General features: G+C 43.6%; 1 protein-coding gene across 6 annotated transcripts in view; it reads left to right on the forward strand.

Moving 5' to 3' along the window:
• The window catches only part of OSBPL5 (oxysterol binding protein like 5), a 176,134-nt gene that overhangs the window by 36,585 nt on the left and 112,511 nt on the right, over positions 1 to 27,038 (forward strand). For 2 of the 6 annotated variants that reach the window (XM_088057822.1, XM_088057823.1), the window contains exon 1: positions 4,723 to 4,865. The exons of 1 other annotated variant lie outside the window; for it this stretch is intronic. In XM_088057822.1, coding sequence (XP_087913948.1) covers positions 4,770 to 4,865 — 96 coding nt within the window. In that variant the 5' untranslated portion in view covers positions 4,723 to 4,769. Of the gene's footprint in view, positions 1 to 3,250; positions 3,686 to 4,186; positions 4,377 to 4,722; positions 4,866 to 13,448; positions 13,469 to 27,038 lie in introns of those variants that run through there. 3 more of the 6 variants (XM_014252148.2, XM_014252149.2, XM_088057825.1) reach the window with 3 other exon arrangements.

Consider the following 27,038-nt stretch of genomic DNA (forward strand, 5'->3'; position numbering starts at 1 on the left):
TACCCAGCTATGGCATTGAATATTTTTGCTAAGGAACATTGCACTGGAAAACACTTGCGGGTAAAACTGACCTTTTTCTTAACATTAATTGTATACAGCTCTGTTGAAGCTTATGGCTAATGATAAAGACCCGTGTTTAATAACATTTTTAAAATCATTTGTTTTAAAGCTTCCTGCTTCTTGTCTCACTATGTGCCATGAGCTTAAGGGCAAGTGTCTTACAATTCTAACAACCATTCTTATGATGTCTGATTAATGTGGTTATGGCTCTAGAGCCATTGTAGTAATTATAATGATAGAAATATGATCCTCTCTATTTTAATTTTAATAGAGGCCAATAAATATACTTTACGGCTTTTATGGTATTTAACTATCTAGTCATGAATAGGAGCTTGTAGAACTCTTGCAACTATGTTGTGAGATATAGGAAAGCATAAAATGCAAGTCTGCTGAACTCTGCAAAATGAGTATGCATTTACAGTTCACATAGGTGGGGTCTGATCTCTGTTGGGGAAAGAGGAGCTCATTCAGCAGTTGTAAAAGGTAGAGGATTTGAAAAGGAAGATGCAGGGGAAAGCATAGTAGTGATTTCCTAGGCAGGCTGCTGACCTGAGAGAACTTAGTGATCTGTCTGTTACTGCTGCTGCTCACCTGCCTGTCTGCATTTACCACAGTTTTTAGGCAACACTGATACTGTGTTGCTGCACATCCCCCAGGGTCATGAAAAGATACGATGTGAGATACTGCTTTTCAGTGTTCTGACTATTAAAGTCTTTGAGTTGCATTACTGGATTGTAAGGACTGGAGTAACAACAGCTGAAACAGCTGACTTGACACTCCCTGCACTAGAATTAAAGCTTATTATGCTTTGCTGCTTTTGTTACCCTGTTTATGACAGAGTTCACACCAGTTTACAAGCCCTTTTAGGACAGAATTTTGTTGCTGTGGTGGGAAAGTGTTGCAAACACTGGCAAATGCCCAGAGGAAATATCACAGCTGCAGACCCCCTGAAAGGAATGCTTATTTCTTGCAAAGGAGAGCTGAAGCCAGAAGGGTCCTCAGCCCTAACTGCAAGGTACATCCATCATAGAGCTTCTGTCAAAGGGATATGTGATATCTGGGGGATACTGATGAATTAGCTTTAATCAAGGGAGCTCAGGTGGTGTTAGGACACAGCAAGGCTCACCCCAAATGCATGGCTGGGTTTTGAGCTCTGTACTCCACATCTACCCACTTAGGGTTTTATGCACAGCTCAGGAGTATTTGCATGGATTGCAGATAGCACATAACCAGCAGATGTGTTTTCTGAATGGCTGTTAACAGAATAGACGCTAGAGGGCTGTGGAAAGTGGTCTTTAAAAATATTAGTGTTTGCATTGCTTGCTCCCCACATTTTGTGGGGGACTTATAATGGGGAGAACAGGTCTAGGTCCCAGCTTGGACAGACAGACAGGAAAGTGATGCTCTAACCCAGAGTCAGAGGACCCATCTGATGCAAGGTCTGAAGACAGCAAATTCAAGTTCAGGGCTCCCTGGGCCATAAGAAATGTCATGGGTGCACGATGCAAAGCATCAGTCTGAGGTAAATTTTCTCTCAGGGTGCAACTGACAAAATTTTGACAATTTAACTGACAAGTATTCTGTTCAGTGTATCACTAATGCCTCAAGCACTGTCCTAGAACACACAGGAAAACATAATGTATTATTCTTTATCAGGGTCTCTAACTGTTTTGACAGAAATCATTTTGGATGCTCAGTTTTTTATAAAATGGGTGGTGTGTGGCAATGTGGCAGTGAATGGATGAAACACTAATAATTATGGAATTAATGCCTGATAAGCAATAATTTAGTAGAAATCTTTAGCTGAAACACTTTTAGAAGGGTTTTTTAAAATGTTCAAAATGGAAATCCCTGGGAAGCGATCTCTAAGTCCCACTGAGATTCACATAGGGTGCTAAAAACTGTAGATCTCTGTATCAGAGTAGCCGAGAAGCCATGGTGGGATAGAGCCAGTCTGGATACAGACAGCTGGACCAATGTCAAGTCCATGGTTTAGTTAAAAAGCCATTTGTACCAGACAAAGTGCTGGAAACTACCTGGCTGCGTTTGAGTGTTCCAGCTCTAAAAGCAGAAGGTGAAGGGTGTGGAGGACACAGAAAGGACCCCAGTGTGGCCTGGAACAGACAGGACAGGAGGCAGCAGGGAGAGTGAGAAGGCAGCATGAGGCAGGGTGAGCTGCTTCACGCTCTAAGAGGATGGTTCAAGCTGGCAGTGCCCAGAGCCAGGGTGATGAAAGGCCTTGGCATCTCCATGCAGTGCCCTGCCCTATTGCACAGCACAGGCTTGCCCTCAGGGTAAAATTTTGGTGAGGATTAAGTGAAAATCCCGACCAACTTGAAGGCAGCTGGAATCATGACAACTCTCCACAACTTGCAGATGATAGCAGAAATCACAACAAATACAGGTGAACTTAAACTCACCTGCCCTATGCAAGTGATTCAGGGGCTTATTTAATGGGTAGAGAAGGGCTGGGGTGACTCTTGAATAGTCGGGACAGCTTAGGCTGTGTGAGCTGTTCATAGTTTATGATGTGTTTATAGTGCTTTTCTTTCCAGGAAAGAGCAAAAATAGATGGTGACATCTCCTTCCAGCAGCATGATCTAATTCTAGCTAGTATAGTGCATTGTGCTCTGTATCACATTGAGCTCACCAGGAGAAAATCAGCTACCTCTACTGGCATTCTGACATGGGTATCAGTGATGCAGGGGGAAGCCTTGTAGTCTGTGCATGGGCTGGAGTTGGCTGGAGGCAGTAACTGAGAGAAACTGTGCCCTGGTCCAAGTTGAGCTTGCAGCTTAGGATGGATTCAGGACTTTTCACTAAGATGTGGGAGACCTCTTCAAGTAATCAATTGCTGCTTTTTCCTGCTGGAAGCTGGCTTCCGGTGTGGTATGAGGAACATCAGAACTGGTGATCTTTGTCTTGGTTCAGCCTCTGCACACACTAAAGAGAAAAAGGATCTGGCTTTTTCTGTGAAGGGTGGGGTAGTAAAGCACTTCAGGCACATGATTTAATGCTTCTTTTTCAGAAGCATGAGTCTGAGCTTCATGATGTATTTTGTACCAAAGCTTCAGCTGTACATGGGTGATTCAGACTTTAATGATGCAAGTCAGACTCATGTTGGTCACATTATCCCCTCATGTGATTTTTGGTTTCAGAAAGTTTGGGTGCCTTTTAACTCTGCTACCCCTCTTCCCATGGAGATGAAGGAGATGTGAAGTCCTGCTTGGCTTCCTGTTCTTGGTCCAGCGCTGAACCGTGGGACCTGCAGAGTGGAGGCGAGAGGAAGCAGCAGTTAAAGAGTGTGGCTGGCTCGTTTTCTGCTGCGATGCTTTACCAGATACTCTGCTGCTTGTAAAGTCATCCCTCCCCGAAGGGCAGGCAGGCCAGGGATGCGATGATTGGACTGTCCTCTTCGTCTGGAGGAGCTTAGGGGTCCGTGCTTGCCATGGGATTGATTTTTCTCTCTGGATGCACAGGCGAAGCTGGGAGCGTGCCCAGCTGCGTGTCAGGGCTGCATATTGCATGGGCGCCTTTGAGGCACGGCGTCGGCGGAGGCGTGTGGCTGGATGCTGAGACAAAGTGCTCCTGCAGCTGCAGGGCTTCTGCGTGGTGATTCCTCCAGGTTGGCTTTTCTCCATTATCTTGCGCGTGGCGCCAGCGAACCCCAGGGATGATTTGCTGCTTGTTGGCCGGGGGGTCCGCCTGATTCTTGTTTAGTTCAAGGGGTTGGTGGTTTTGCTTTATTTACTCTGCCTTGGCTTCAGGCTCTCCCTGTGCCGAGAAGAAAGACACAAACTGCAGGGAGTGTGGGGGGGATTAACAAACCCAATAGAACCGAGCTCCGGCCGGGAGAGGCCGGGGCGCTCGCCGGGGGCGCTCCCGCGGGGAGCCGAGCTCCGCGCCCGCTCCGCGCCGATCCCACCCGGATTTTGTACGTTTCCCTTCCTTTTTTCTCTTTTTTTTCCCCCTCCCCTCCGTTTTCATTTTTTCTCCCTCTATTTTTCTTCTCCATTCCCCTCTCTCTTCCCTCCCTCTCTCCCTAGCGTGGTTGGATCAGTCTTTTGGTATTTCCTGCCGCCGCCTCCCCCGAGCAGCTGTCCGGCCGCGGCCCGGCGCTGCGCGCTTTCCGTGCCGCCGGGGGAGCGGCTCGGCGGGGCCCACGCGTGTCCCCGCTCCCGTCCCACGCGTGTCCCCGCTCCCGTCCCACGCGTGTCCCCGCTCCCGTCCCACGCGTGTCCCGGCGATGCGGCGGCGGCGGCGGGGCGCGGCGTGCTGAGCGCGGCACCGCGCGGGGGCTCGGCCGTCCCGGCCAGGTAAGGCGCACCGGACTTCACCTCCCCGCAAAAGCCACGTCCTCCCCCGAGCCCCCAAAGCCATCCTCCCAAAATAACCTATAAAAGCAAATACCATTCCCCCCTTGCCCTAAATTATTCCAATAAATCCATTCCCCCGCCTCCCGTGCTAGCTGTTCTTGTCCCCCGCGCTGCCAGGCTGCCTATTTTTAAGTATAACGTGGTACCTCAGAGTCGGCTTGCGAGCGGTGTGATTTCAGCGAGGGTCTGAGCGCTGGCAGCTCTGGGAGGGTAACCCAGCCGCCTCTGCCCGTGCTTTGTGCCCAGGTTGTGCGTCGCCGTTTCTACGTGTGCCTTTCGGGGTTTGGCGACGGGAGCTGCGGGGTGAACCCCCTTGCCCCCCGACATCTCGGCATGGCAGGGCTGGGGGGCCAGCAAGCAGCCGGTGTGGCATGTGGGATGGCGTGCTGTCAAGGAGACCTGATTTCTTTAGACATGTGGGCATATCTGGTAGGTGGAACGCATTTTTATTGTATTTCTTCCAGCATGGTGAGGAACTAGGAAGGAGCCTGCACTGTTGCTAATTTGCTGCATTTAATTGACGATAGTAATTACCTTTCCTATAGGTGCTTGTTCAGATACTGTAGTGGAGACCATAGGCATGGCTATGTAAAAACCAGACTTTGGAAACCTATGTTTGGAAATGCTTTTAGCTTGCACTAAGTGAAGCAAGGTAGCATTCCTAGAGAAATAAACACATAAGCACATGCAACTGTCTCTTGGATCAGAAACCGTATTTTTCAAGTGCTATGCAAACCTAAAGTGTTGTAGTGTGAAATAATTGTTTAACGTAAGTGAGGGGGAAAGTTCCTTAAACTGCGTAGTCACCTCCTTGCTTCATCCAGCTGCAGCAGTATCTTTGTTGTCAAAATATTCCTTCCCCTTCTTTGCACTGATGTACGAGATAACAACAGTATTCAGCAATCTCTGTTCAGCAGAGGACAGCCGCTGCACTGGATGTGTCCCTAGCTGCCACCTTTCCTCCTTGACAGAAGGTTTCCAAAAAGGTATGAGTGGGGAGGGAGAGACAGAAGCCTCAAGCCTGGCTCTGTGTGTGGTAAGTTCTCTTGCCCAAAGAAGAGAATGGGTGTTCTCAGCTGGGCAGTTCCCAGTGGGACAATAGGTGACCCTGGGAGTATCCCCTACCCTGGCTGGCAAGGAGGGGGACAGAGCTGGGCTAAAAGGACGTGGGGCCAGCAAGGGAGTCAGATTCAGCTCCAGGGGTTACTTTGTGGCACTACTGATGGAGGTACAGACAGCAATTCTCTGATTCATGGGAGAAAATGCAGGCCATAGTCCTGCCCACCGCCTATTTGGGTTTGAAGTGGACAATGTGAACCTAAGGAATGATTTAATCATGGTGATGCATGAAAGTAACTGAAAGCGGATTTACTGCTCTAATCTTTTTGTGGTGCTTAATTTAATTTTCATGTGCTTTATTGCAACACTGATTCATCAGGTGAGTGGGAGGGAGGCTTGTGCAGTACAGGTGGTTCAGTTTCTATTGCTGAATTAGATATTTCTCAAGGTGCTTTCTTGGCTACAGCAGGATTAAAATGGCTCTGTGTCTGATACAGTGCTGTGGTTTGGAATCCAGGATATCTCCAGGGAAAGACCATTCCTATAATCTGTAATGTGCAGTGTTTGAAATCAGTGTGCCATGCTCAGAGTAAAACTGAGACTCAACTAATTCTTATTATGTTCATAGATCATAAAAATTTCAGTTAAGCTCATCTGAATTGGGTTAGACTCACTCCATGTCCAAGGGAGCTGTTATCTGCTGGAGGCAATTGTGAGATTTTCAGCATTGCCAGTGCTGAAAGTCTTTTAGTGGATCTGAGGCTCTTTCTGGATCTGGGGCTGAAGAGGTAAAAATGAAACTGCCCTGAAGTGTGTCAGCAGGGCCTTGCTGCTTCTGAGCTGCAGAGCACAGACCTCCCTCTGCAGCTGTACAGATTTGTGCTATTTGATCTCCTGTTTTATTTGGGGGAAAAGCTGCATTTGGTGTTTTTTCTCTTGACCTGCCTGCCTTTGGAGCATTAGCAGTGCAGTGTTTTCTCAGCCAAAAATGCTGCTCCTCACGCCTCCACTCCTCAACATGAGATGTCTCTGGCAGCACACTGTAGGTGTTTGTGCATGCCTGCTGTGGTTACTAAGGTAAAGACAACACAAGAAGCAGCTCGGGAAATGGGAACAATCCAAATGCCAAATACATGTGAGTTTGAGCAGGAATGACAGTGACCTGCTATACCAGTGTGTCTCAGTGTGGGTCTGGGCTTGCTCACTCTTTATGCAGGCTCCTGACTGTCACCGATGGTGTTTATGCTGTGCTTTAGAGCACCAGGCATTTTGAGACTGAGCAAACTCTTCCCAGGTGCTGCTCAGCCCTCATTTTGGAGCTGTGTGGTTATGGTGCATTTAATTGTACAGGGCTGTGTCTAAATCACAGGTTCTGCCTTCATCCTAGCTTCTCCCTACCACTGTGGCTCTTTCTGGTCATGCAATGAAGGAGGAAGGAGACAACCACCCTGAAAAACACCCTTTTGATAAGTAGCTGCTGAGCCTCTGTGGAGGACGAAGGAGCAGTGTGCAACCTGCCCAGGTTTCCACATTTCTTATTAAAAAGAATCCTCTTTCTCTGCTCAAGGCATAGGAGTGTTGTGCTTGCATCGGGCTCTAGGTGTTGTATATGCATCTGTGTAATACAAAAAGATCAAGGGACTAAAGGGGACTATTCTGTAAAATTGGGAGGAGCTAACAGCAGGCTAGTAAGAGTTACCTGTAAATGGTTTCTGCCCATCACAGAAGGAGAGTGATGTGAAAAGGGGATTAATGTGTTTTTTTTTAGGTTAGGATAGTCCAGGTGCTTGTGTGATGGTGTTTTAAATTTCTTTCAAGCTGCATAAAAACCATGGGCATATCCCTTGTTCTTTAGTCTCTGTTTTCTATAGTATTTGTAGAGCTACAGTTGAAATTGTGCCACTTTTTCCTTTATGCTCCTTTCACATTGAAGGATTTATAGGTGTATAAATCAAAGTCTGAATTGAAAAGGCTCAATTCTTGTCTTTGTTTAATAAACAGGCAGTTGTATACCTGGGCTTTCCTTTTGCAGTGTGTCACTGAGTCTGTGCTCTGTTCCAATATCAATAACTTTACCATGCTGGCAGTCTCCTTGACCGTAGTTTTTATATGTGTTTTGTTAAACTCCATGCCAAGCTTCAACTTACTGGGAATTGACTGCAGGGCTGTATGAGTTTGAGTGTTTTGGCAACCCAGTTACCATTCGCATGATTATAGCATCAGTGAAAAATTAACCAGCTAAAGGCCAGAGAAGAAATACTTACAGGCAAAAGAGAAATCCTTAATAAACTGGGTAGTGTGCAGGTCTCCTTGGGGGAGGGAGGGGGCATAGAGGGGGGAAACTCAACATGGGGCTTCCCTGCTTCATCCTATCTAATCTGTCAGTGAATCAATCAATGTGAAATTGTACCCCCAAGGAATAATGTAATAGCTATTTTGTGTGTATTCCCAAACTGGAATGCTACTGTAGTAGAGTCCTGAAGGGTGTGCTGTCTAAATCGATCAGCAGAGGCCAAGATAAAAGCAGACTTGCTGCTTATCTATCAGATGTGGCAGAGAGGCATCGAGGGATGAAATGTCTCATTCTGTGTTGAGTGCAAAGCTTAAATGTGAGCTTGGTCCTTCTGTGTCCCAGCACTTCAGGCACAAAAGCAGTGTCCTGATGATAGCTCTCCTTCAGTTTTTTCTTGGCAAAATCATGAGATTGTTCTGAAAGGCAATTTAATTCTCATGCCAATGCATTTTGTTCCAGACAGCTGTTGTAGTGTCACTGTTCCTTCCCACCTTCAGTGCTGCAGAGACAGCTTGGCTTTTGTTACCTGTGTTGTTTGATGCCAGTTAAGAGTGCAAAGCCTATGCTAGCACTGCATTGTTGAATTGATTTGCTCTTTTCTCAGGTTAAAATGGCAGGGAATTCTCTCCTCACAGCAATAAATTGCCATGTCCCAGTGAGGGGAGGAAGGGAATTCTGCTCTGTTGCATGGTGTGGGTAACTGTTGATCATTGTGAGTAATCCTGGCAGAATTAAAATAACAATTGAATTTTTTTTGTTACTGTTTTGGTATTTTTTCACTTTTTCTTTTTGGTATGACTCCAGCATTAGGAGAGACTCACTTTTACATAATAGTAGGTGACCAAGGCTTTTATACACTTTATCAAACATTGCAGAGTTCATTTGGGGAGCTCTTACTGGCTCATCTATAAAACCCCTGAAATGTGAATGTGAAATTGCCACTGGAATTAATGCTCTGTCAGGGTGGTTATTCTGGCTCCTGGCATGGATGCAAATAAATGAGATTTACATTTTAGAAAATGAATCTCTCTGTCTTTTCTTGCTGTGTTGCCTTGAAAAAGAACCTCACTGCTGCAAGCCTGACAATTGCTGATGCAGTGAATTATTTTTTTCCCTTCCCTTACTAAGGAAAGTAATCTGGATTTTCAGATCATTTCATGACCTTTTTTTCATATGTGGGTCAAAGACAGTTCAGGTCTAAGCAGTATATATATATATATATATATATATTTTGTAAATTTGTAAATCCTTACTTGGACTATGAAGGCTTTCAGCAAGCACTGAATGCACCATACAAATAACAGCATTAGTGGGCAAGGCAGTAATTTAAACTGCCTTCCATAGAGCTCTGTTATTGTAATCTCGAGCAGGACACAGGTGTGTTAGATATGAAATACACAGTATTTGTATTTTTCAGTTTTGTTTATAGTAGATTTTCGTTTTTCCATTGTAACATCTGTCATTCGCTCCAGCCTCCTTGCCTTGCTCTGCCTTTGTAACCTTTCTCATTGAAGAAGAGATAGAATGTATATAATCATGTATAAGACTTTTTTGTTTTGTATTAATTCAGGTTCAATGTATTCAAACAAGGCCAAATTTCTTGGCTGTTGAGCGTGTTTTTTGGGTTTGTGGGGTTTTTTTGGTTTGGTTGTTTTGGGGTTTTTTTTGACTGATGAACCGCCCAGGCTTTGTTGCCTGTAATCAAATCAGGCCTGAATTTCTCTCTGACCTCCAGGTCATGGGAGGCACCTTGGCACACCTGCAGTCATTTATTAATACTGCACTCATTTATTCATACACCTATGGATTGCAGTAGACTTGGGGAGCTCCACTTGTGGACAATTCTGCTTAAACCAAGCCTAGACTGTCAGACTTCTAACCTAGTTTTTCCCAAGCTGGTGTTCAAGTTCTGGCTTGTGGAATCCCTCAGCGTAGGTGCTGAAAGCTTTCTTTTCCAAGAGGGTGAGGTGTGCTGAGAAGCTGGGAGGATCCTCCAGCCATGAGTATATCTGAGAAGTGCAGTGTAGGGTCTCTCATTTTGGAGTACCCTGAGAAGATACATGGCCGGGGTGTGTCAATAGCAGCTCTCCATGCCTTTTTCATCCTCTCTGTGACTGGATTATGTTCTTTGGTGTCTTTGTTTCTCTTATTGGAAATTCACACAATATTTAGAGCAGTATTGTCTCGGATTCTGCTGGGCTGCTCAGTAAAATAAATAAAAATAATCTCATTATGTAAGCAAGATACTGAATAACTTGTCTAAATGAGCTAATACAGTGGGTGCAACGGTGCCCGTTCTATTCTCTTTGAACAGGTACACCCCAGGAGGAAATAAAAGGTAGGTAGGTAGGGACCAAGTGAGAAACATTGAGCAACAACAGAGTGTGACTCAGAAGCAATTTAACCATAATAATACCCACAGCACTAAAGGTTCTTTTCCCCAGAAATGCACAATATGCTGTTCTCTGTCATAAAGCTGTTGTCAGCTGACATCATTGTGTTAACATAAGACTTGCTGTTATCCACAAGATGCACAGTTAGCAGAGAACACTTCCAGTGCTGGCTTCTAATTATTACTAATGTTCTCCCAATTGTTGAAAAACAATATATGAAAGATATTTCCTGCTTAATATTTTATTCCTGATGGTTGGTTTGCTTATGTTGAGTTAAAAATAATGCTTCTGATATCACTCCATTGCCAAGCCAGGGTTTGATTTATTTAGGAGAGCACAGAACAACCATTTGCCAAATGCCGCTCTTGAGTACCTGCTGTAGAGGCTTTGTCTTTTCCTTTTTTTTTTTTTTTTTCTCAGAGTAACAGTGTAGAAATTTATGGCTTTTATTTTTTGTTTATCATGACCCTCTCAAAGGCTGTGTGTTTTCCCATTGACTTCATGGCAGCCAAGTGCTTTTTATTCTATATGTCTCTTGGAGAAATCACATTAATGATATATCACTAGCCAGAGAAAGCTTTTGCTGAAAGCACACAAAGACAATAATTTACCTCATGATTTTCTAAAGTGCAGAGTTTTTTTTCCCCCTCATATTAAAAAACAAAACTGTTGAGGTGAAGGGAAGTGAACAGAGAATTGGTGCTCAAGTACTATCTCTGCAATGCGAGAGGGACATTGCAATACCATTAATGAGATTCTCCCATTTTCCCTCGGAGATGTGGTATTGAATTTAGAAACAGAATTTGAACAATTTTCCACTGAACATCTCACTTTTCTGCTCACTGAATAGCTACAAACCTTTATTGTTTAATAGCTAGCTTCACTTTTAACTGATAGAGTTTCATAGAGGTAAGATAATAGCTCTGAAAAGGTAAGACTTTTTCTAGACACCATTTAATTTACCGTAATTATATTAAGTGCTAAATTGAAAGAGGCTTTTCTAGTTAAGATGAGGATAATGAATAGTTGTGCATTATTACCATAGTCACAGTGGGGGAAGGAAGAAGTGATTTAAGTTTTGCTCGAGACAGAAAGAAAACCTGCCCCGATGTGGTCCTTAATAATTTATTTTCCCCTCTCTGTCGCTGACTCCCGGGTTTTGATAGAAGAGTTTTCTGCCCTGTGTACCTCAGGGATGCAGCAGTTTATGAAAGGAATCAGCATGCACTCCAAGTGAAAATGACTGTGGAAACAGAATGAAGAGCCAGATTGCACCCTCCAGCCAAGCCTGGAGCTACATAGGCAGGGGCACACACAGCAAATGCCACTGCAGCTCTGAAGGCACTGCATGGCTCCCCGGAGGCTCTACTCCCTCCGTGCTTTGCCCACACTGCAGAGAAAGCCGTGGTTTGCTGCTCTTTTCTGCTTGGAGCAAGTTGCAACATCTCAAGTCCCCGGGCAAGTCGAGTGGGTGCAGCCCAGCTCTCTGTGCCGTCCGCCAGCTCCCGCCTCTGCTGCTCTTCCCCTGCCGGAGTGGCGGCAGCTTGTACTGTTGCTTCCCTCCATTGCCCTTGTTTGAGAGCCTGAGCAAATCATAAGGTGTGTAGAGTTGTGTAGCCCATGTAAAAACACACCAGCTCGCTGCCTTGGCATATTTGATGCAGTTGAGAATGACATCTTTTATGCCACTTTCAATGTGGTGCTGGTGTAGGCCCACCATGCCTCTCCATGTGGATAGAAGTGTTTTAGCTGGGGCAGGATTTCACCGTGTATTTGGAAGCTGAAGCTGTTAAGGGGAAAACCAAAGCATGTTTCCTCGTTTATTCACCTCTGTACCCTGGGGTCCAAGACACCACTTCTGTGCAGTGTTTCCTGCACTGGCTCCTCTTGCTGTCCTGCTGGGGCTGCTGCCAAGTTCATCTGCAGGGACTTGTCCCATACAAGCATTTATCTCCTGGGAGGTGCACTCGTGCCGTGCTCTTACCTCTCAAAGTCTATCAGGAGTGCATGTGATTATACTTGACACTTGTGATCTGGGCTAGATGTGAGCCCCTGGGGAAAAGGCAATGTGTGAACTATTTACTCTCTTGAGCATACCAGGCCTCTGTATAAAAAGCATTAAGCGATATGGGGCTTTTTCTTGCTTTAAGAGAAGGTCTGTGTCAGCCTTGCTTGAACTCTCAAAAAGCTGAGTATTTTGAGCACTGAACTTCATACCATTGTTCCAAATTGATTGGAGTGCAATTATCGGGGAACAAGGTAAGCAGTGTTTGCTCCTAGGTGGGCCAGAAATATTCCTGATAAACCTTCTGTTTTCTTCCCTTTTCTCCCTCCTTCCCTTCTCCAGTAATTTGGTTCTTCTAGACTGAGACAGGTTGAGGCAGTGCAAGTAGGTTAATTTTGTGATTAGGGCATTTGGCTATGAAATCAGGAGATCACTGTGGGTTCCTGCTTCCATCCCAGGCCTGCTGTAGCTGTGGGGAGATTGCTTGCACCTCTGTGCCTCTGTCTGCACCGGAAAAATAACAAAGTAAGTTTTGCGGTTGGGTTTTATTTATTTTCCTGTGTTGGCCTACAGGGCTCTGTTATGAGGGCAGGGAGAGGGTCTGATCCCTTCTTGGGGTTATTTGGCATTGTCTGCTGGCCCAGTTCCAGCCAGAGAATGCCTGTTTGCTGTCTGGATAAAACCACTAGGAAGTCTTCAGGTACATATTTTTTCTTTATTTTTTATTCACTACCATTCTTTTGTCATGCTTTTTGCTTTCATTTAACATTGAAATTAAATGGTGAGTTGAGTAGTGTAGCTTTTAATAATGTGTAGAAAATGAGCTGAGCTGCACACATAGATGGTGCCCGTAGGAAGCCTGGAATTATCCTGTAGTGTTTTTAATGGGCAGTCCTACTTTAATTGTTGGCTCAGTGAGGCTGTCTTAGATGTGCTACAGATGAGACTCCCAGTACTGTAAATATCTGTGCCATTTAGCTTTCAGTACCAGGAAATGAAACGGCATGTGAAATAATAAAAAGGTTTATTTTACTGAAGTCAGTAAAACAATATTTTCTTCAGGCTGATTTAGAAGTGGACCTTAGAAAAGTTAAGTGGAGAGGAAATGCAGTGTTTTGGGACTAGAAATGTTTAACAAGCAGAACGAGCTGCCCGTGACAGTCTGCTCTGCTGCTTGATTACAGCAGAGCGAGGTGCAGGGCTCGGGCAGCTGGAAAGAGGCTCTGCAACACTTGGCATGGTGATCTCCTAAGGTGCTTATCTGGTGAGAAAGTGGGCTCAGGTAGGAAGGCTGGAGTTTGCTTTCTGGACAACATAGCTTTTCTTTGCATCTTGGATTTTCAAGCCAGTTGTATCAGTCCTGTTGATCCTATCTGACTTTGCATCTGCAAGGATTTTTGCCTGAGATTTCTACATCCAGTGATTTCTGGTTGAACTCCTTAGGCAGGTAGTGTGTTTTAACTTTTGGTGGTGATTCTTTTGCGCTCTTCAGAAATATGTGCAAAATGTAGTTTTCTTTACAGTAAAAGGTATGTGCTTTCTCTCTAATCTGACATTTATCTACCTTCTTTTTTCCATCTTTCTGACATCTTTTCCCTCTAAGTGATTACAGGCTATGATGAGGTGATCCCTAAAATGTCTTTGATTAGTTAAGTAGGTTGGACATCTTAAGTCTCATTGCAGTTGATTTAAGACTTGAAGACAGCCTTATGGTTTATTGCTGGGTCCTTTCCAATTTTTTGTGCTGCTGTATTTCAGGTAAGGGTGAAGGTTGCATGTGTTATGTCAGCAGTGATCTTGCAGCTGTCAAAGACAGAAGTAAGGCTCCATTCTGGCTCTTGCTCCTTTTGTTCCTTCCCCACTTGTTTATGCTTCCAGGAGTTGAGCAAGCCCTGTTCACCCACGGTATTGCACTTGGCATTCAGACTCTGTTAGTTATCTATAATTCTTTGTAAATCAGAGCTGTTTTGGAAAGCTAAGGTTTTGTGTCTGGACAGGGAGGAGGGGGTGTTTTGGTCTGGTATGTGGCAACACAAAGTTATTTATCATAGATTGTGCTCTCTGCACTTCAATAATCTGCTGACATTTTGCCAGTAATAAAAAGGTCAAGGGAAAAAGTTGCTTCCTACAAATCATGGCATTTTATTGTTCTCATTATTAAACAGAGCATGGTTTCCATGGAACAAAATTTTAGCCATCCCCAGCTTTGTAAGCGATGAATTACCAGCTGGTACAAATGCATAAAAATGAAGAAGTGGCTTTCTTTTGATGTTGCTGGTCCCTATTCCAGTGACTTGTCCTTTCCTGAAGCAGGGTATGGGGAAAATGCAAGAAGGAAGTGTCCCTTGGATATTAAATGTAGTAGCGGAAAGAAATTATGAGAAGTTGATACTTGAATAAGGAAACATTAAGTTGATTTAAAAGGCCAAAATAGTCTAGGGTTCACAAAATGTTACATATTTCTAATTTTTAGGAATGGCTTTCCATGTTACCTGTTAAGAATGCTATGTAATGTCCAAAGCACAGTAATTCAGTGAAACACAACATTTTATTTATTTATTTATTTTCCCTGAAAACTTCCCCATTGATTTTTGTCTCTGAGATGCCTGAGCTTGAAACAGCAGTGCTGTTTTTTTCTTGTAACCCCAAGTAGTACTGTCTGATACAGAGGTCACTCCGTGTGAGGCAAGGCTCTGGCTTAAATATAGCAGTAGTGGCTGGGCAGTGGATAAGTATCAGCAGTCAAGTTGGAGATGTTTGGACACCATCCATGATGGGGAGCTTGGGTGGATGTGAGGGAGCTCAGAGGGAAAAAGTTACTGTTTGTGGGGGCAGGCTGATGAGTGTTAGTGCTGTCAATTAGGGTAGTTTGTTTGCACAAGAAGTGGCAGAGCTGATGTATTTTTGTTACAGAAAATGAACAAAAGTGTCTTGCAGAGGAGTGCTGGCTTGTTTCTCTTGCAGCAGGGTATTTGCTGCTACTTTTCCCTAAAGCATCTCTGTAGATACCTAAGAATGCATGCCTAAAAAAGCTCAATTATAACAATTATATGGCCATGGTGGACAGAAGGATTGTGTACTGCAGTCCTTACTGCCAAATTCAAAATTAATTTGAATGTAAATACTTTCAAAAAAGGGAGTGTAGAAAGGTCTGTATTGGGGGGCATATAGCTTTTGTAGTCTCTGGCAGACAGAATCAGGTTTTTTTAGGATTTTGCAGTGTTGTTACATGAAAGTCCAGTAGACAGACACTGCATATTTATCTACTCAGGAATTCAATATTGCTATTAATTGGTGTTGGAAACAAGCCAAATCCACGTGAAATAGATTTATTTTTAAAAAATGCTGTTTTTCCATTTGAATTACTTCAGCACACCTGGGAACTTGGTGGGTTTTACTTTTTTACAGAGCATTATATATGTTGGTCCTGGCCATGGCCGATGCCTTGTAAAATGCTGAAATATGCTGGAGCTGGAGCAACCCACTGGTTGTGAGGGGGCTAAAGGAGCATTCCCAGCTTCCTGCCATCCCAAGGAATGTGGGGAATCACATTCATGCCTCCTCTTCTAGTCTTTTGTATTTAAATGTTTTAAAAGATTGTGCAGGATAACGTAGTGTGTTTCTGTACTTGCAGATGTGTGCAGGATACCTAAGCAGACTTCAGAGAAAGCCCCTAAGGGTTTGTGTTTAGCACAAAAAGTACAAAATCTTGAGCTTTGCCTTTAAAGTAACTGTCTTAGGATTGTTATAAATGCAAAGGCAGATTTGGGTTAAATAAAAACAATTTATTATAAAACAATTTCTATAAAAAAATAAACAATGAGGGAAAACCACAATAAAACAAACAGCGCAGCGCTGGGTGGACAGGGGTCTATACTCAAAGGTATAGGTGTTCCCAAATCCACGCAGGAGGGTAGACTGTCCGGGGTTTTTATAGGGATTTTTAGCCTTGAGGCCAAATTCCAGGCAGGCACCATTCATCAACAGTCCTTGATTGTCGTATGAATTGATTTCCTGGCATTGGAGAATAGAGTCGAATGGACGTCCGGACCGAGTCTCCTCATATGTAAAGAAATTCTGAGTGGCTCTTGTGGTTCAGGCCATCCGGATGGGATGGCTGGATCCGGGTTGGAGCCGATGGATATTTCGGCTGGATTTTTCCTTTTGTTTACTTGATGGCTTCCCCAACGGTAGCCCGCAAGGCGAGGTGTTCGGGTCCGGTGATGAATATCTCGTCGGTGCCTCTCCGTTTTGGCTTGATGTTTCGTGTCCTGCCTATTCTTCCCCGTTGATGGTCACCGAGCCTGTCCTTGTCAGTTTGAGGAGTTTTTTTTTTTCTGTCAGCTTGATGGGCCGCGTCCTGTCTATTCTTTTGTTGATGGGCGCCGGCTAGGATCGTTATCCTTTGAGTGGGAATTCGTGGCTAGATCTGGGAAGGGCTTGTGTGTCATACTGTACTTTATATTTTATTTCGTTATTGTTATATACATTTATTTAGATTTTTACGAATTTTTACAAGTTCATTTCTCACAGGATGACTTACATCTGGAGGTCATTCTTTCCTATCTATGCTCATTTCTACTGTAAGAAAGGATGCAGAAGGTTTCCCTTGTGAAAGCATCCGGTGCTGCTCTGTTTGGGTTTGTGTGCTCATCCTCCTGCTCTCTGGAGTGTGTCTCTCACAGAATACAGTCATTTCCGCTCCTAAATTCTTTGTTTAACCAGCACTGGCAGGCTGAGAGCTAAAGGTGGAAACTTGGAATGAGACTGGAGAAATGGTCCTAATTTTAGGCAGGTTTGAGTTGAACAGGAAGGGAGCAGGTGGGCAGGATGTTCTGGGGCAAACACACAGTGTCATGTCGGTGCCTGTGTGCATGGAACCGTCACATCTTCTTTACAGGTCTGTTGGATTGATGTGACATTTCTCATTTATCAGACACCAGTGTTATCCCAGGAATTTCTGTGGCTTGTCTCCACCCCACTTAAAACTGGACTTCATGAGCAGCTTGTAGAAAGTGGCAGGGAAATGTATGTCATGCCTGCCATTGTTTCTTTCACAGCTCATTCACTGGGCCTTTTTTTTGATATATTCAGTAGTTCTTCTTAGATTTTTGGAAGGATTGTTTACAAAAGAAATTTATCACGTTGCATTTTTTTGTAATTCAAGGAAATGTCTCCCACTGCTATTTAAAAACTAATATGAAATCAGGCAGTTTTTTGCAGCTGTAAGAGGCTATGTCAGTGGCCATAGAAAACAATGAGGGAGCCAAGGAAAGAAAGGCAGGGTAATACCATGGCATTTGAAACACTATTTTGTTTTCATTCAGATATTTTTAGCTAATGGTGATTTTTTTTTTTCCTTTATGTGAGTTGATGTGTTGTGTCAGTGGTAGAAGCTGCCAGTGTAGATGTCTGTCCCATGAAAAAGATTCCAATTGACATTGAATACATTCCAGGGGCTGCTGGATAAAATTATATTAAGAAATGCTTCAGCAACTCTCCTCATTAGTAGTAATAAAATCCAGATTAAAAAATGCAGCCCCAGTTAAATCAAGGTTTAATTAGTCTTGCAGCAGCCCAGAGCCTTTGCTTTATTTCCACAGCTATCTTCCTGCAGCTTCAGGCACCCTACTCAGGTAGACATGTTGGTTCACTTTGTTTGCTGCAGTCTTTCCCAGGAGAAGTGATCTAAATACTTTCAAAGACACTGATTGATTGTTTCCAATCTCTTCTTGGCTTGAAATGGATTTTTTCTTTTTGATTCTGTATAACCATTTAAGTCCTGATCTAAATCCCACTGAAGTTATGTTGGTAGTGGGGGGATACTGGGGAACGGGCACAGGTGGATGATGGGAACAAGTAGGGAAATCAAGCCCATGGGTTGTACTCGTGACTTGAATGTATAAATGCATTATCTTCATACACATTTGGGCTGTCATTGCAGTCCAGTTTCTCTGAGCCTTGCAGCTTTCATGGGGTGACAATGTGATGCAATGCTGGGGGCTTACCATGTTTGTAGGTGCAAGCAGGACATGCCCTTTACTAGGTGTTCATGAATTTTCCAGTATTCTACACAGCAACTGCTCCAGAACTGTAAAATGATCCTAAATGTGTGTGAAAACAGGGCAGAGGATCTTCCTTGACTCTCCCAGGACATGCAGAACATGGGTACCTTGTCCTGAAAAAGTTTTCTTCCCTGAAGTTTTATTTGCCAAGCCCCCTAGAATGGTGTATATTCTGCACTGTCCCTTCTGAAGCAAGCAAAACTAGGAACAGTTCTGCAGCATCTTTTAAAAAAATAAATAGCACTAGAGACACACACACAAAAAATCCCATTCCTTGCTGGATAAATGAAGGCAGTCCCAAGACTGCTATCATTTATATGCTTTCCTTTTTCAGTGCTGTCGCTGGGGAAAGTGACAGTGTGCCTGCTTGCTGTCCAGAGAGCTGCTGTGCCAAAGCAAATAGTTGCAGCAAGTGGCAAGCAGAGAAGGCACCAAGGTATTTGATGGATGAGTGTTCCTCCCTCAAGCAGAGATGAACATCTGTGAGAAGCTAGTAATATACTGTGGTTGAAATGGCCCATTCAGGGTATAAAATTCCCAATCAAGTTGCCCAGGAGAGAGTTGAACAGCTGGTGTAGGAGCAGAAATCACTGTAGATAAATCAGGTTGGCATCTAAATGACTGTGGGCCCTGGACAGGCCCTGCTAATTTATTTTATCTGGTGGATGAAGTCAAGGAAGATTTCACTGTGTGATGTTTGTTTCCCCCAGCTTCTTGACTTCCTCTCACAGCTGGCTCAGTTCAAAAGAAACAAGATGCTTGTCCTGTATTGCTGCTATTGAGATTTGTCATTGCAGTACCCCAAAGTCCTTACCCTGTCCAGTCAGGGCAAGGTGCTGCTCAGCCAGGTCCCAGAGCTGGTGGTGTGGGGCAGTAATAAGCTGGATGGAGAACTGCAGCATCGCTGTGGGTGAGCGTGGCTGCTGAAGAGCTCTCCAGAAGTGGGAGCAGTTCCAGCTGGCTGTGAGGGTGGAGGCAGGCTCCTGTGCTATAATTACAAAGGCTGGTGTTTAATTGCTGCTTCCTGCTTCAGAGGTGTGCTGTAAATTAAGAAGGTGCTTTACAATAGCAGCATTTAACTTCTTCCTGTCATCTGCTTTCATTTTTGTTGATCTGGGCTGGGATTTATCAAGGGAGGCTTCCTGAGCTCTGTAAAATCCCTTGAAAGAATGTGGGCACTGGATTTCTAACTCTCCTGGCGGTGACTTGATGTTCCTTCTAAGCCAGGATAATTGGGCTCTTCTGCACATCTGTTTGTGCAAGACCACCATGTCCCACATATAAAATCCAGGGACTAGTTAAGTTGATGTGAGAGGAAGCTGGTCCATCTTCTCTGTGTTTCATAAACTGAAGAGTATCCTAAGAGGCTCCATGACTGCTGGATATGAGGGAAGAGGAGCGAGTGTGCAGCTGAAGGGATGTGCAGCTCGGTGGGACATTGAACTGCAGCCCTTTAAGAATTGCTGATAGGAGAGTGGGCAAAATAGTGCACTATTTTGGGGCTGCTAGCTGTTCTTCCAACTTTTTTTTTTTTTTCCAAATTTAAATGAGACAGGGACTAATTCAAGGCTGGAGACACAGATTGCATATTGACTAGGTGTTCAAAATTAAAGCTCTAGTGTGTGGGTATAGTCAAAATAGCTGTGATGATGCTTCTCAAGAAGTACCTTGCTCATCCATTTGTTAACGATAATATTAAAGATTCATCAGTCTTGGAGATCTTGAGGATGTTAGAAATTGTGAAGCTCAGTTTAAAAATAGGAACTTTAAGGAGGGGGGTTAAGAAGCCTTCTTTACTGTTAATTTTTTAAAGTTCTAGCTCATGTTCCACACATGTCCAAGGTTTTTTTTCCTCCGACTAGAAAAGGTTGGACTTTTTTCAGGTTTTACTGACAAACAATTTTTCAAAGCAGTCCTCTGAGCTTTAACAGGAAAAAAAATACTGTGAAATTGATTACAGAATGTCAAATCATGGCAGCCCTAGTTGAAACACACAATAGAGCCTCTTTAGTATCCTCTTTTGCACTCCAGGTTAGTGCCAGAGGAAGGCATTTGTTGGAGCACAGATCAAATTATATTGGACTTAAGTCCAAGATAATTCCATGGATGGGTCATAGACTTCCCCACTGGCATGTGAGCTGCGTGGATGCGTGCAGGTAAGAGCAATGGATATATGTTTGTCCATAGGAAGAGGTCATGAATGGCACACTGACTTGTAACATGGAGGCAAGGTAGCTGCATGTGCCAGGTACTCCTGCCATGCCACTCTGTTCCCAGGGGCAGGCAGAGTTTGTAGCCATGTGCATAAACTGCACCTGGTGCTTAGAGCAGGACACTAGAAGGTGCTTCTTATACAGTTCCGTGCTGTGCCTTCCTTTGCTGGCTGTAATTGGCAGGCTTTATTCAGGATAACGCTTTCACCAATTGGTGTGGTGGTAATTAAAGTCACTATATTATAATATTGTGTGTTGTGTACTCTTTGGAGGAAGAAGGGAAAATAGGTGAGGAAGTAGTAGCTTTGAAGAAGAGGAGTGGTTGTGACAATTATCCTGGATGAGTTGTTCAGCGACAGCTAATCCATGTGAGTGAAAACAAGTCCTCTGTGATGCTGTGCCAAGGTCAGGAATTCGAGCACCGTTTGAAGAGTGAAAGTTACAGTCTTGCGGATTAGAGCTGCTTAGAAGAAAACATCTCTTGAAAAAATGGAAGCAGAGCTTTTCCCACTGTGTCATCCATGTAATCTTATCTTTTTGATGACCAGAAAAGGACAATGGCGGAGTAAAGACCCCCTTATATTAATTGTAACCCAGTGGTTACAATTAATATAATAATAATTGTGAAATTCGCCTCAGATTGAGTATGTCCGTATTCGTGCCTTTGCATGCAGGCTGCCAGGGGAGATCAAGCACTGTGTGCACTTGATTTTGCAGAACAACTACTGCAAAGATACATTGTACTTTGCCATCCGTGGTGTCAACAGAGCTGAACTGATTTATACCACCTGGAGCTTCTGTTCAGTATGCTGCTACATTTTTAGCAGGTGGAAAATGGTGAGATTGAAGAAGGTGACTGACGTGATTTTGTCTGTGTTTTCTCATGTTGCAAACAGGGTTGAATCAGGACTTAGTATGTTGGAGGTTGAGCTACATTTGCAATACAGTTCTAGTAGCTGGTAGTATGAGGTATCTGGTTCACCCATATGAATCCCTCTATTGTGCAGAACAAGGTCATTTTCCTTTCTGTCTCTGGCTTCTGTTTATTAAACCAGACACTATCTTGTAAACATTTTGTTCAATATCTGTGACATCATTTTCGGTTCACTTAATATGTGGGTTATATGTGTTTGTCTGTGTCCCCTTGCCCACCTCTCCAACCACTCATTGTTAGTGGATATGTTCTATAGGCTATCCAGAGATTGACATTTCATTTTAGTCTCTGAAAAATGATGCTATTGGTTCCATGATAGGCTGCAGTTTGTAGGACATGTGATCTGTGATGCCAAGCAAGGAGACTCGCCTTTATCTCGTTATGTTGACCTTGCGGATATGTAATCACACCCATTGTAATATGTGCTAGTGCTGTGTATCCATAGCAGAATATAAATACAGTACTTTCTGTATATAGCTTTTTTCTTTAATGTAGTAATTTTGTGTAAATGGCACTGTTTTCATGCAGAGATTGCTATCTGCCTGTACAAATAAACATGTAAGGCCTTGGATTTTGAATCTCATTGACTTCATTATCCACTTATATTGCTGTGCTTGAGCAAACAAGTCCTCAGTAAATAAAATGTCATAATGAAATTTACACGTGCCTCTCCTTGAAAGTGTGTGTATGGAATGCAGTTGCTGGGGCTTAACTGTACCTGTGAGCACTAAGGGCTTGTTCATTGAAAGAACCAAGCTGGATGGATATTCGTCCTTGCACCATCAGTACCTCTAGTTAGTGCAGTGTGAAAATAAACACTTAGGATCTGAATTCCTTTGGAACTGGCTCCCAGTAACTTCTTTCTTTATTGCTGATCCATCTGGGGAAAGTTGTTACCATTTGACTCTTTTCTAATTTACCCATAAATAATTTACCATTTTCTCTTAGTCTTGGGCTGTTTTTCCTTGTATGTCTGGGGTGATACTCCCTTCTGTCACTGAGGCACTGTAAGCTTAGTATGTCCCAAAGGCACTGGAAAACATGAAGGGCTGTATTTGGTCAGGAGCAAAATACCATTGTCAGACAGTAGGATTTTTCAGAGGGAATACCCCACTGCTCACATATAATTGAAACCAGGCTTTTTCCAGAGTGTCTCACTTGCACACTGGAGAGCTGTAAGTGCAGACACACCCTGTAATTTCATAAATCAGAATGACTCTAAGAGGGACAAAGTCTATTGAAGTTATATTTTGGAAGGCAGGATTGCTGGTAATGTTTTGAGGTTTGGCAGTTTTCTGAACTGTTTGTGAACAAAAAAGCTGTCATTGCTCTGGAAGTCCCTGTGCATATTCCTGAGAGGGGATAAGCTGAGTCAGTTTTGAGAATGGGGCTTGGGGCTCCCTTAGCTGCTGGTGAAGAGTCACTCACACCAAGACAAGCACCACTGCTGTGTGGCATGCACCAAAGCCGACTGGGCAGAATGGCAAATCACATAAGATAAATCCAGTTCTTGAACAGATTGAGCTCTATGCTTTTCTAAATCAGAACATAAATGTCAAATTCCTTATAAATACCAGGCAGTGCATTGACCTGGCATTGCTGTTCTGGTCTGATGGTGGGAGAGCAGGGTCGAGCTGTTCCCCCATGAGCCAGAAAGATGGAGAAATATTGTGGGTTTGCTTCTCAAAAGCAATTATCTGCATTTCCCCCCAGCCTGAAGCAATGGGTCATCCTCTCCTTAACATGGTGAAGAATGTGTCTAGTCAGCACTGGAGGAAATTCTGGAATAGTCCAGGAGTGCCAGGCATGCAGACACAATACTGTCATTGGCAAATCCACGTGAATAGCTTTGGAGTGCTGTAATGTGGGCTGCAAATGGCGAGGCTGACTCCTGACACAGACCACAGATCCATCACTTTGAAATGTCAGGCCTTTGCCACCCAAAATAGTCTTTTGTCTTTCCATGCGTGATACATGGAATTTTTTCTCTTTTGCTTACAGTGGGGTTGGAAATGAGCCTGTGCAGTTCACACTGAGAAGCTCAGCTAGGGAGAAAAGCTCTTTCCTAACTGCTTGTTGACCAAAGAGGTGCAGGCACAATTGAGCTATGGTCAAGGCAGGAAACCAAGAGGCAGCTCTTGTGACTCCTGGTAGAGTGTTGTGATGCTCTGCCCTGCAGTGCTGTGTCTGTAGGGTCTAAGAGAACCCCAGCCCAAAATTCCCCTTTTCCGTGGCTGGAATGACAGTCATGGGCCAGACTGCCAAATTGGCACTTCCAGTGACAGGATTGTGAGAGTGATCTCTCTCCCTCCCGCTTACCTGCATGAATCAGGCATGTGTAGATCCTCTGTGAAAACACAGTATGTGGTGTCAGCAAGAGAGAGCTGGGATCCCCCTCAATTTCACAGCTGTGGTGATTTTTTGAGTCTTGATTAAATTAAATGTGGTCCATATGTGAGTTCAAGTCTTGGAAGGGGAAAAAAAGCAAGTTACACATGCTTGTACAACCAGAATTATAGCACCTACTCAAGTGTACTACACACTCTCATCTGGTTTTGATGTTGAGGACTGTGCTGCTGTGAGCAATGGGCAGGGATTCAGGGTGTTCCCAGTAGCATTTTTGTTTCAAGATAAGGATTGTGCTTTGCAGATACATTCTCCACTTGTAGAGTAACTTCCACTTCCTGTGCTCCGTTTCATGTTGTGGAGCAGTTTTGGAGTATGCAAACTGCATTGCCTTCAGATGAAACCAAATTGTGTTTATGATAACCAGAAGAGATAGTCCAAAGTGAAACCTGTCCTGTAACTTGATTCCTTAATCTGGATGCATCTGCAATCCTGGTAATTACAGTTCATGAGTCTGGATCTTCGTGTTTGGGAAAGGCATCAGCCTATCAGCAGCCTTGGAGAAATCAGGCTGGTGTTAAAGTTATTGGCCCATGTGCTGTGTGGGAGCCTGGAGGAGACGTGTTGTCTGAGGACCTTTCACAAGTGTGGTGGAAGATTAAAAGCGCTGAAGTATTGTGGGTTATCACATTTCTCCCAGGGTTAGCAGAGTAGAACATATTTTTCATGTGGTTTCTGGTGCTGTTGAGATTTGACCAACAACTGTCAGCTCAGTTTCATTCTCATGGGTCTTCTATGTTCCAGGGTAAACTGGGGGCTTTGGCCTTCTCAAAACTGGAGTTCAGTATTTGTGCTATTTCTTGTAGCTACCCTTAATCTTCTAGGAGATGGTACTCTTGAGCTCTTTCACTGTAATTATTACTTACAAATGTCACAGAGGAAGCCCAGCATTCTGAGAATTATCTTGGCAGCTAAGTACATGAAGAGCACACTTTAATTTTTAAATTTAATCTCTAAATATGCTTTTCCCCTTTTAGATTTGGTATCTTTCCTATATAATTTAATTTCGGGTAAGAAAAGGTGGGTTGACAAGGGCTTAGTTTTTTGGTTTTGTTCTTATCTCACCACTCTCCTACTCTTCCTGGGTTAGCTTCACATGCACAAGCTGATTCTGTGGAAGGAGGTGTACAAACCCAAGCACTTCCATGTTCCACTTTGGTTTTTTTTTTAAGGTATGAACATAAATGCTTCTTCCCCTTTTACCGGGAGGCAGAGCATGAGCCCTCTGTAACTCTGAGAGGAAAGTGGATGTGTCCCTATTCATGGCAGGCTATCCAGCACTGAAGAGCACACGAGAGTTGATTTTCCTGAGCAAGTTTGCAATGCCTTTTTAGCACTGTCATGTGCTCATATGCTTTTTCATATGCCACCGTCCCTTTCAAATAAATGAAGGAAACCCAGCAGCTCTCATTACCAGCCTGAGACATGAGTCAAATAGTGTATTTATATACATATACATACAGTGTATTTCTCGAAATGTATTCAGTAAATTCCCGCATCAAGCGTAACTTTAGCAGAAGAAAAGCGGATATTCCCTGTGGCCCCATTAATATAGGTTGTAATTGATTTGTTCTGTTGTGTGTAAAGCTTGAAAAGTCTACTAAGAGTCTTGTTAGGATGATCAGAGTTGGATTTGACTAGGTTAATCATAACTACTAGGTTAATCATCACTACTTTCTTATGCATCTTAGCATTGCATCTGAGGGTATGCCAGTGAAATTAGGGCCTCATTATCTGAGACATATAAAAAACCGGAGCTGTATCACTAAAAATCCACATCTGGGGCCCCAGTCATGATATTTTCCCCCTGTGCCCTGAACTATCACATGACTGTTGCCTTTTCAAACCTCTGTGTAAATCAGGGTTGAAAAGTCTGCTTCTGTGTATTGGTTTATAGGATGGAGTCACAGTGTTCAAAGGTCTGAGCAAAATTCTCCTACCAGCCCAAAAGAAAGATCATAACCACGGTGTTCCACTTCTGTTTTGGGGGAACAGGACCAGCAGCAAGTGTACAATTACTGCTTGACTGTCAGTACCATCAGCATTTATATTGTGTTTTCTGCTTGGTCTTGGGCAGGGAATTGTTTGCCATGTGAACCATTTGTTTATACCTTTCTAATACCAGGAAATTTTAAATATAAAAAAATACTATTGTTTGTGTTGACTCTGAACAACACTCCTAAAACCTTTAATGGGCTCTGAAGGAGGGCAAGAGCTCAGTGGCTCACTATTCCATCCCTCCTTTCCAGGGACATCCTCTGCAAGTGCTTTTCTCCATCCACTCTTTGGCTATTGCTCTTTCTGGTTATTCAGAAACTGCAGTCAGAACCCCAGGACATGGGAAAGGGTATTACTGTCCCACATTTCATGGGACCTGTGGGATAAGGGTTTGTTTTTTTTTGTGGCAGAGAGTTGTGTAGGTGTTAGTGGAACATCTCTAGCTGACCTCAATTCCAAAATCATCTTTTTGCACTGCAGCTGTCTGCTGATAGAGTCCTTATTATAAAATGTCATATGGACCAGAGGCAGCTCACAACTGTCATTTGAAAAGGTTATGTTTTACCAGCAGCTTGAGTTTCTTTGTTTTCATAATGTTGAATGAATCTGTTTTAAATTTCACTGGGGCAACCAGGAACACTGACTGATAACCTTAGACTATCCTGTAGCTGAATCTACATGAGCAAATTTACAAAGAAAGTCTTGTCACAGAACTCCCGAGGGGTAAAGACGGAGCTCCTCTTCAGCACTTTATGTATTATGCAAATGATATGGCAATAGGGTGCTGTGAGGACACACTGATCCTTTTTACTTTAATATGCTCATCTGTTTTGTTTTTTTCTTTTAGATAGTTTTAATTTTTTTGAAGTTTGGCAGCTAGTAAATAGAAAGTTGTTGCTGTTGGGATAGAGCAGGCTGGTGTAGTCGAAGTTGTTGCTTGTTGACTTATCCTTGCACAACTCCCAGGAAAATGTACTGCAGGCTTTGCTCCATCTGGCTAAATGCCCCATCCTCTGTGAGGCACAAATTCAATTAAGAAACAAAGCTGTTTTCTACAGTCTGGCTGTTGCTACTCAGCCAGACACTGTTAAGAATCCATTTTAAACATGGATCCCAGAGTTGATTTCATGTTAAGTATGGATAGGTGCTAGAAAGCAATATCTCTGTAGCTAAATGTTGAAAATGGTATTGATTTTTTCCATCTTCAGTGCCAGATTTGGAATATGAACATGCCCA

This window comes from Pseudopodoces humilis, chromosome 7 (assembly GCF_049639895.1).
Source record: "Pseudopodoces humilis isolate 2021_Gansu_Grassland_sample_001 chromosome 7, ASM4963989v1, whole genome shotgun sequence".
Lineage (NCBI taxonomy): Eukaryota > Metazoa > Chordata > Aves > Passeriformes > Paridae > Pseudopodoces > Pseudopodoces humilis.